Below are 10,773 nucleotides of genomic sequence, written 5' to 3'. Positions count from 1 at the left end.
CACGCATCACCCTGCGCGGCTAGTGATATACTACTACTACGGAAGTACTCCAGTATCAGCCTGTTCGTTTGCTCGTAAACGATCGTAAATTTTTAATTGGGAACAGTGTTTTTCTCTCACACCAAACTAGCCAGCAGTAAATAATCCACGATCGTTTACGGCCTCCCCAAAAAAAGAAGTACTCCAGTATATCTAGGAGATTGTTTCCTTTTTCTATTACCCACGTGACTCGCACGATGTGATCATTAGCGGAGCCAAGATGAGCACCTCGAGGGTTAATCAATAGAGATTTAGAACAGATGTCAACGATTAACGGTGAAATCACGTTTTTTTCTACAGTAAATACAAAGGAAAATCACTCTCACAGGGGGTTGCTGCCCCCCTAGCCCCCCGTGGATCCGCCACTGGATGTGATTATTGTTTTCCCTTGACATTGTAGAGCTCATGATTCAAGAACTAGAGAGTGGGAAAAACATGGTGAGTGGCTGGGCGATTCAAGAATGTAGATGGTGGCCTTGCTGCCTTGTGGCCGTACCTCATAACAAGCACGTACAAGTCGCACAGTAGCAGCCACGACGCGGAGTCTTGGGCGCGGCGGCGGCGGCCACACTGGCGCGGGCGAGCATAGGGCCGCAATGGGCACGGCAGCGGCGGCAGCACCGGCGCTGACGAGCAGAGGGCCTCACGGCCGAGCTAGGAGCCACGACAAGCACGCCGACGAGCAGGATCTGCAGCGCCGCGGCGACGAAGAGGTCAGCTGGGCGCTGTGGACTCGGTGCACCTGAGCACAAAGCCATTGCCGTGGTAGCCCCGAGGTAGCTCGGGCTTCAAGCGCCGCCACACGTTCATGGAGAAGAGAGCTTCTGCTCGCCAAGATGGGCGTCGAGCTCAAGGACATCGGCATCCTCGTGGTGATCTGCAGCCTGATCAACCCGACGCCGTGCGCAAGGGAGAGAGGAACATCGGAACTCCCGGGAAACCTGACGTTCGCATGCAGGATCCGCGCGACCGCAAGGGCGCGTATCTTTGCGCGCATTGTGTCATTTTTTCCATCCCAGATGATTAGGAGGTGGGATTAGGAGCGGTTGGGAATGAATTTTTTCAATCTTGCCAAAAAAAAAAAAACAAAGGATTGAGAGAGTTTTTCGGGAACTCTTAGAGACGCTCTTGTTACCTTTAGGAAGCGAACAAAATGTACAGCGCGGGGAACCTTTGGTATCTTCGTCCCAATCTGACCAAAAATCATTGCATGTACTTATCTTTACAGCAAGCACAATATGTACCAAATATAGTTTTGTCTGGATTTGCCATGCATCGATCCACTTCTTTTGTGATGTTTGTGTGTTTCTATTATTTGAGCGGGCACTTTTATGAGAATCTCGAGTTGCCCTTGATCCGCTTCCATTTCGGCCACCAAATCTAGCAGATCTCACCCGTCACCCCATTGAAATGTTACTATGCTCCCCGTGACCCCGTCATCCTCTCTGCTTGCTTCTCTGTGTTCTCCGCGCGGAATGGGAATAGAACAGTTCATGCTATTTGTTTTCTAGATTACATGAGGGATTTGATGTTGATTGGCGGACGTGGATCGTATATATCTGCTCCCTCTAATATACTACTATCTAATGATTAGTAAGGGGATTTACTATCTGCTAGTAGTTAGCTGAATAATAGTTGATATCTGATATTAGCTAGCTAACAATTATCTTTCTATTAGCTGATGAGTGTTTGGATTCACTGTCTGCTAGTAGGTGTTTGGAGCACGCACGTACGCTCCTCCTCCTTCTGCACGCATGCTGCTGCTGCTGCACAAGGCTGCTTGCTGCGTTCATCGTGACCTTGGACTCGTCGAAGCTGAGCACGCCGTCGCCGTCGAAGTAGTAGGCCAACTCACTCTCGCTGCTGACGGTCGACTCCAGGGAGGAGACGTCGCTGGTGGGCGAATTGCTACTCCATGCCAGGGTGGTGTCGCCGTCATCGTCGCTGCAGGCACTGCCATTATTTTGAGCGCAGGTCGCTGGTGCCGCAGCAGGTGCTGGCCAAGCGCGGCCGCGGCGGCCACGCGCTGGATGGCCTTGGGCGACATGGCTGCGGGGGGGGGGGGGGGGGCAGGTCGAGCGGGAGGCGGAGCGGGAAGTTGAGATCCACCGCGGCCGTCGATTCCTTGAGGCAGAGCAGCGCGACGTCGTAGGCGCACGCCCCTTCCTCAGCGGGGGAGTGGGAGCCGAGCCATATCCGCTGCCGGCGGCGAGCCCGGGGCGTGCGGAGAAGCCGCAGCTGGCGGCGCCGGATCCGAGGAATGGCCGCTAGGTTAGGTCCTGTCCTTGCCGGTGAACTTGGTGCTCTAGTAGTAGAGCCCGTCGGCCTCCGTGTGCAGGTGCGTCATGAGCAGCGCGAACTCGGCGGCGTCCAGAAGCCCGTCGCCGTCCGCGGCCGCCGACGCCACCAGCACATCCGCCGACACGGCCTCATCCGCCCCGACGCCAGTGGCCTTCGGATATGCGCACGGCTCCTCGTCTCTGCGTGTGCCACGGCCTCACCCTCGGCGAGGCGCTGTGGAGACCGGCGTTAAGGAGGCCAGCGGCGATGCGAAAATTGGGGCAAGGCGTTGCCGCTCCCTCTGGCTCCGGTATCGTGACCGCCTTCTTCCTCGACGACCGCCAACGCCGCGAGCCTGGACCTCGGCGTGAAGTCACACCTCACGCAGCCGCCGCCGTCACAGGACCCGACACGTCCTCCGCAGGAGGAGACGCAGACGCAGGTGAGCGCTGGCGGAGGAGGTGAGCGCCCTGGCGGCGTAGGCAGAGGGCGCGCGGCGGCGCAGGCGCGTCGCCTTCTGTGGGATAAGGTTGGGATGGTGGGGCCTACTCGTTAGCGGCTATTATCTGATTTGGTCCCACTAGTAGAATAGTAGCTATCTAGAAATCTAACTAATAACTAATCTAGTTCACTATCCATACCGGTTTGATCCAGACAAGATAGTTATTAGCTGATCGAGAACATAGAGTATCTGCTAATTAGGATGTATTTAGCATACAAGGAGGGATTAATTAGAGTGTATTTTTTTTTTCTGTTTGCCCTTACTTAATATGGTAGCGGGTACTCTATGTTCAACAAACGTTTACAGCTGAGCTGGTTATTACTGTGAGGCTCGAGGCATGACATCCAAGGTTCGATCTTGCTCCCTCTGTTTCAAATTATAAGTTATTTTAACTTTTTTTTTATTTTGCTATGTATTTAGACATGTTATTATATCTACAAGCATAGCAAAATGGGATGTACAAAAAAAAAATCAAAACGACTTATAATTTAGAATAGATAGAACATATTCAAAAAAATCTAGAACGACTGTAATTTAGAATGGCGGGAGTAGTATATATACTTGGAGATAGGCGCGCTACGCTGCACCGGATCTTTAGAGGGATAAAAAATTCACGAAAAGAGAAAAATGAAAAAATAGAAAAAATTATAAGAGGGAAAATAAAAAATAAAAAAATAAAAAAGGAAAATAAGCAGTGCCCAAACAGTGCTGAAAAGGATGAAAAGGTAAAATAAAAAATAAAGATGGAATTTTTGCGATTTTTTTCCTTGCGCTGGCGCTGGCGCTGATAGTCTGATAGATGCATGCCAGCATGGCACTGTGTGCGATTTTTTTTTTGGCCTTGGCGCGGATAGCTGCATGCCTCCTATGGGCGCGGCTGCGGGCAGAGACGGACCGGCAGCTCCGCAGCTGGGAAGGTGGCTCGGACGGCAGGGAGCGCGGCGGCCATGGCGAGCTCCTGGTCCGGCCACGGCGGGTACTGCTCCTGGTCGCTACATCTTTGCATCTTCGCTTCCTCCGGGGTCTAGTGACTAAAATTTAGGAGGTATGTTGAAAGGATGTCACATGGGGTATTCGGATAGTAATAAAATAAATAAATTACATAATCCGTTAGTATTCCACGAGACGAATTTTTTTAAGGCTAATCAATCCGTCATTAGCACATATTTACTGTAGCACCACATTGTCAAATCATGGACTAATTAGACTTAAAAGATTCATCTTGTAAATTAGTCGCAAACTATATATGTAATTAGTTTCGTAATTAGTCTATATTTAATACTCCATATATATGTCCAAATATTTAATAGGACAGCGACTAAAATTTAGGAGGGGCAACCAAACTTCCCTTTACTAGCGTCGGGGCTCAGGGCACGGGAGACGAGAAGGACCGGGGCAACTTCGTCCCAAACTTCCCTTTACTAGCGTCGGGGCTCAGGGCACGGGAGACGAGAAGGACCGGGGCAACTTCGTCCAAAACGGTGTGGAAGGATGCTAAACGACTTTATTTGTGAAAACCATCCCAGTAGCCAAAACGACTTGATTTTTGAGTATATAGAGTATCTACCTGTAACCAAACAGGGCACAATGTATCGATGGATCGTGCATTGTCTTGGCGGTGTATGATTAGCTGTCACGGACAGGATCCGGTCTCGTGAAGTCGTGATCGATCCATATACGCACGCACGTGAACGAAGAGTCAACAATAATATAGCATCACCCTAGTACGGCAGTACAATATAACAAGCTGTTCGGCTGATAAGCCACCTGAAATTGATTTGTTGCGAGAGAAAAATACTGTTACATAGCTAGTAAATCAGACTGATAAGTTTAAGCGAACAGATCCTAGAAATGTGAGCCTCTTTGGCAGAACTTCGCTCCACCACACCGAGAAGAGGTATGTGTACCTCCAGGCTCCAGCAATAACAAGAATGGAACCATAGGCTCCTATGCTGGGAGCATTTCGGTAGTGAAAAAAACAGTTTGGAGCTGTGATTTCTATCGTAGAGCAGATTCTGTAGTGAAGCGGAAGCAGTTTTGAAGACGGTTAGAAAGAGTGAAATATCCATAGTGTTCTTCTCTTTTTTTTTCTTTCTTTTTTCTTTCTTCCATATGGACAACATCTTCTCCATGCATATATGGATCCGGCCGCCGCGCTAGTCTCCGCGCCCAGCGCCCTCGCGTCCCCAGTGCAGCGGGAACCGCGCGTCCCGGCAGCAACGACGACGACACCCCAGCGGCAGCGGTGCCCCAGCCGCCCTGCCGCCCTAGCAATCGTGTGCCTGAGGCCACTGTTATCTCCGTCGCGCGTGCCTCCATGGTTGCTGCCACCCTCTCAGGTCTCCTCTATCGCGCATTAGGGGCATCCGCATCCAATTGGGTCTGTTTGCTTGCAGGAATTCTGGGGGATTTAGATGGTTTGGAGGAATGCTGAAGGAATTTGTGAGAGAAAAACACTGTTTTCGATGAAAAAAGAAGCGGATCAAACCGAGCTTAAGAGCATGCGAATGGGGCAATATGTCTTGGGCCCGTGCGTGTCTCGCCATGGTGCTGGAGGAAGCTGGTCTTTTTAGACCCAGTCGGCCCCTCCACCTCCACTCATCGGGTTTTCATGGAATTCTTGCGAGGAGCAGTTTGATAGCAGACCGTTTGCTTGGTGGAGCTGTAAAACATATTCGAATTCGAAAGCCGTCCGAGGAGCCGTACCAAATAGGGGCTATTATACCATGCTCGTGAAAAATCTACCATTCCAAGACCAGTAAACACGTGTTAGTATCACTACCATGTGGGCCCAGGAGGGACAGCCTGGCGATGCTCCTTCCGCTGGCTAACAAAGGCATCGGTGGATTCCCAGAGAAGGCATCGAAGAAATATTATTACTGTTCATCTTCCTCCTTCCTCTGCTCGCTGCTCGATCATCTTCCTCCTTCCTACTAAGAACTTTCATCCCTTGCTGTGCTTCTGGTCTCCAATTCCCAATTCCGATTCCTCTGATCCCCAGTCCCCCTTGATGCTAACAATACGCCCCTATGTCGAACACATACGGTCCACTTTAATTTTGTCACAAAACCGTATTTAATTTAATTTAATTTAATTTAATCCTACACTCCTATACATACCATCATGTTCACAGCAATATACGGTATTCGCCCAACCTCTCTCCACGTCTCCTGATCCGTATGTACGCCTACGGCCTACTACGTCGCGCGGCTAATCAGAGGCCGTGGACATGTCACAGCCGTGACGTGGCGCGCCCCCATAGGTCCATGCCCCGCCCATGTACGTGGCCGCCCGCCACCGTGTCCCCGGCGGCGCGTGGCACGTGCGCGAGCCGTGCAAGGACACTCTACACAGCCTACTCCTCCTGTTTAGGACCGCCCACTGTTTATAGCCCCCCCTAATTTACGATTAATTACATCCTAAAAAAGCAGGCGACACGGTCTTTTTCTATCCCACCATCCTTTAGCGCCTTTTAATGACGCCGATTATCCGAAGCCATTCGCGATAACCACAGGGACCCAACCGCAAACGTGGCCCTGCAAATATCTCGTGACCCCCGCGCGCGGGCCGCCCGCTGCCGGTGGGGCCCGGGCGGCAGGGGCCCGCGCCCCTGTGGCCTCCTCGCGTGCCCCGCCCTATTAAACCCCACCACTGTGGACTCATGTCATCCTCCCTCCGGACGAAATCTGACCCGGGCAAGCCACACTGCGCTGCTCCGCCATGGCGATCCGCTCCTCCAAGGCCTGCTGGATCTCGCTGCTGCTCGCGCTCGCCGCCGTCGCGCTCCCCGCGCGGGCGGAGGAGCCCGCCGCCGCCGCTTCGGAGGGTGCGGCCGAGGCCGTGCTCACCCTCGACGTCGACAGCTTCGACGAGGCCGTCGCCAAGCACCCCTTCATGGTCGTCGAGTTCTACGCCCCCTGGTGAGTTGCTTGCGCGCGCTACCCCCCGCTTGACCGATTCGTACGGGTAGATCTCTCTCTCGGGTCGCGAGGGTTTAGCGGGCTCGGATCGGAGATTCCGCTGTGGGCTTGGAGAGATGCTTGGTTGGGTGTTACTGTTCAGATGCGGGACTTGTGCTCGGATTGGGTTTTGGTGATGTGACGCGCCGTTTGGAGTCGCGGTTGCGCTGATTTGGTCGCTGTTCTTCGCCCGGATTTGTTTTGGTCGCTGTTCGTAGCGTGGATTTCTTTTGTTTTCTGTGCACCCCTGAGGCAGCGCGAAGTTCCAGTTCCACACTCAGATGAGTAGTGCTAAGTTCTGGTAGTAGTTGTTTTCGTGGATTTGTTGTTTGGTCTGGTGTACTCGGTGGCTCAAGGTTGATGAATCGCCGGTTTTGTTCGTTTTCTGCGGTTGGTGTGCTTGATTTGACGTCTGTGCGATGCTTTTTTGTTGTTGTCACGTGTATGCAGACTTAGGCCCGCACTTGCAATTATACTGAGGTGGTATTGTTTCTGTGTGATTAATGTTGGGGCACACTTGCAAGTTGGCAACTTCGCTGATGTGTTGCTTATGTGTTTTCACTGTTGCTATCGTTACATGATCTCTATTAATTGTTGTAGCTAAAGTGGTCAAACCGAATTTGCAGGTGTGGACACTGCAAGAAACTTGCTCCAGAGGTAATAATGCTTCTCCTATCCTGTGGTCACTCCCTTTACTTACAGAAAGTCTGTGTTCTGATTGGTTCGGTCTCATATGCTAAACTGCGTTTTCTGTGATGTTTCAGTATGAGAATGCGGCCAAGGCACTTAGCAAGCACGACCCACCGATTGTTCTCGCTAAGGTTGATGCTAACGAGGAGAAGAACAGGCCGCTTGCAACCAAGTACGAGATCCAAGGGTTCCCAACCCTCAAGATCTTCAGGAACCAGGGGAAGAACATTCAGGAATACAAGGGCCCTAGGGAGGCTGATGGCATTGTCGATTACTTGAAGAAGCAGGTTGGCCCTGCGTCCAAGGAGCTCAAGTCACCGGAAGATGTTGCGACCCATTTCGATGACAAGAAGATCTACATTGTAAGCTTCCAATTCAAAGTTACCATGTGTTTTTATTTAGTAATCATTTAATCTGTATTATGATGTGCAGGCCAAGTGACGCTCTTGAACTGACAACTGACTATACATAATAATTACAATTTTATAGGTTGGTGTCTTCACAGAATTCAGCGGCACTGAATTTACAAACTTCATGGAGGTCGCTGAGAAGCTCAGGTCTGACTATGACTTTGGCCACACTTTGCATGCCAACCACCTCCCACGTGGTGATGCAGCTGTGGAGAGGCCATTGGTCAGGGTGCTGAAGCCTTTTGATGAGCTTGTTGTTGACAGCAAGGTTTTACTCACCTTCTCTGTTACATTTGGTGATGGTTTTGGTAGCACTCATGGATTTCATACTGATAATTAAGCATACCATCTATATTAATGTCATGTGATTGTCGTTAGTGACACATTGCCTCTACATTGTGCAGGATTTTGATGTCACTGCTCTTGAGAAGTTTATTGATGCTACCAGCACGCCTAGAGTTGTCACTTTTGACAAGAACCCTGACAACCACCCATACCTCATGAAGTTCTTCCAAAGCACAGCCCCCAAGGTAATAACATGACATTTCTGCTCGAAATAGTTTGAGTACTTCTATCGGCCAATTGTTGGTTAACTTGGCCATTTTTTTGTAACTTTATTTACTACTGGATATCAACTCAATTTGATCCATGTCTGCATCCAACTAGCTTTAGTGTGCCATGTTAACTCTATTGAATGAATGCAATGCTTGGCAATTTGGAGTCTGCATCACTTATTGTGAAGTATATTTCTAGTGCCATCAGCGAAGTTTCTGGATTTATGTAACAGCTTGTTCTATTCATATTTTAAATTTTCTAGTTTGAATTCTTGTGGGTTGGAAAAGGATGTTTACAGCATTGCGCAATGTTTTTAACTTATTATTGACTATTTTCACTGTTCTGTGACACCAAATGTTTGGCAGGCTATGCTGTTTTTGAACTTCTCCACTGGACCTTTTGATTCTTTCAAGTCTGTTTACTCTGCTGCCGCAGAGGAATTCCAGAACAAGGAAATCAAGTTCCTTATTGGTGACATTGAAGCCAGCCAGGGTGCCTTCCAGGTTTGGTTGTCACTTCCCCTTCTACATGATGCTTTTTAATTTTTTACCAAAACCCTCTATCCTAACAGTCAAAACTGTTGAAATGACAGTACTTTGGTCTGAAAGAGGACCAGACACCCCTTATCCTCATCCAGGATGGTGATTCCAAGAAGTTCTTGAAGGATCACATTGAGGCTGACCAGATTGTCTCTTGGTTGAAAGAGTACTTTGTAAGTACTGCTTGAACTTTAGTACACTCTTGTGATTATTTGTTTTGTTTAATTAATATGATATGGTTGTAGAGCTCATTGATCTGTTATATTTGTAGGATGGCAAATTGACGCCGTTCAAGAAGTCTGAGCCTATTCCTGAGGTCAACAATGAGCCTGTTAAGGTGGTTGTGGCTGACAACATCCACGATTTTGTCTTCAAGTCTGGCAAAAATGGTACACATCCTGATTATTCTGTTCTATTTCATCAAATTAGGTTTATGGTAGGCGTAATTTCAGAAATTACGTTTAGCATGTAGTTCTTGTCTTTTTCCCAGTGATGGAATTCTTTATATAATAGATTGAATAATCTTGATATATATCTAATTATGTAGTTCTTAATTCTGTTTAGCATGGTCTTTGTCCCAGGGATGGAAGTCTTTTTTATAATAGATTGAAATAATCTTGATATATCTAATTCTGTTGCAGTTCTTATTGAATTCTATGCCCCCTGGTGTGGTCACTGCAAGAAGCTGGCGCCCATCTTGGAAGAGGCAGCCACCACTCTCCTGAGTGATGAGGAAGTTGTGATTGCTAAGATGGTCCGTTTCTTCCCCACGAGTCTTGTCACTGTTACTCCTGAACCTTTCTTACAAAAACCATTGTGGCTTAACCCTACATTGTTTCCAGGATGCAACCGCCAATGACGTACCCAGTGAGTTCGAGGTCCAAGGCTACCCGACCATGTACTTTGTGACCCCCAGCGGGAAGGTCACCTCTTACGACACCGGCAGGACGGCTGATGAGATCGTCGACTTCATCAAGAAGAGCAAGGAGACCGCCGGCGCCACCCAGGCGACACCGACATCCTCCGAGAAGGCAGCGGATGCGGCCGAGAAGGCCGAGCCCGTGAACGACGAGCTGTAAACATCCATTGCGTGGATGCGCTGTGGCTGTGTAAGCATGGGAGAGGAGGGGGAGAACACCTGGCGCTAACATGCTTGGCAGCGCCAAACCTCCAAGTTTAGTTTTTGCGAGAGGGGAGAGAGGGCAAAGAGAGAATGCGAGGGATCTGTGACGTGTTTAGCTCTGGTGCGGCATGTCTGTGTATCCCATTGAGATTATGTACAAGTACAACCAGTCAGCGGAACCTCTTTAGTTAATTATCAGAAGTGACAGTAGAAAGAAACTGATTGTGCTCGGGTTGAATAGATGAATAAATGGCGAGTCCGCCATAATGAAACAGGCGCTTTTGACCTTTTGTGATGGTTAGGTTGAATTGAATGAATAAATGGCGAGTCATGAGACAGGCTTTTTTTGTGATGTGCCCAAAACTAATGCTGCAAGCAAAAAAAAAAAAAAACGGGGAGCAAAAAAATTGACGAAATGGCAGGTAGGGGCACAGGTAGCTCTTTCCTTGTATTGCCACTGCAAAGTAGCACGCTCTCGAATCTTGATCTTGAAGATTGTAGTTGCATGCTTAGGGTCGTCAATCACCGAATTCCCTTGCCCCGAATGTCTGAAGTAGGGAATTGTAATTGGAGCGTTGGGCGATCGGCGAGGATGTAGCAGTGCAGAGCGACTTAGCACTGAATCCCATTGCCCCCGAAGAGAATTTCAGCGTAACTTACATTTGCCTATGCCAAG

The 10,773-nt window shown here is 49.3% G+C and overlaps 1 protein-coding gene across 1 annotated transcript; it reads left to right on the top strand.

Moving 5' to 3' along the window:
* The first annotated feature begins 6,481 nt into the window (after positions 1-6,481).
* LOC136486592 (protein disulfide-isomerase-like) lies at positions 6,482-10,435 on the top strand. The gene is made up of 10 exons (XM_066483528.1): positions 6,482-6,741; positions 7,407-7,437; positions 7,545-7,832; positions 7,960-8,148; positions 8,285-8,410; positions 8,801-8,938; positions 9,028-9,147; positions 9,246-9,363; positions 9,616-9,728; positions 9,817-10,435. The coding sequence occupies exons 1-10, from the start codon at positions 6,542-6,544 to the stop codon at positions 10,051-10,053; spliced, it is 1,560 nt and encodes a 519-aa protein (XP_066339625.1). The 5' UTR covers positions 6,482-6,541; the 3' UTR covers positions 10,054-10,435.
* The last annotated feature ends 338 nt before the right edge of the window (positions 10,436-10,773 follow it).

Source organism: Miscanthus floridulus, chromosome 10 (assembly GCF_019320115.1).
Source record: "Miscanthus floridulus cultivar M001 chromosome 10, ASM1932011v1, whole genome shotgun sequence".
In the NCBI taxonomy this organism is placed as follows: Eukaryota; Viridiplantae; Streptophyta; class Magnoliopsida; order Poales; family Poaceae; genus Miscanthus; species Miscanthus floridulus.
This window is presented reverse-complemented; position numbering and strand designations above follow the sequence as displayed.

Coding starts and splice junctions, on each gene's coding strand:
- LOC136486592 (XM_066483528.1), top strand. CDS start 6,542: ATGGCGATCCGCTCCTCCAAGGCCTGCTGGATCTCGCTGCTGCTCGCG. Junction 7,833..7,959: donor ATGACAAGAAGATCTACATT/GTAAGCTTCCAA, acceptor ACAATTTTATAG/GTTGGTGTCTTCACAGAATT. Junction 9,148..9,245: donor CTTGGTTGAAAGAGTACTTT/GTAAGTACTGCT, acceptor TTATATTTGTAG/GATGGCAAATTGACGCCGTT.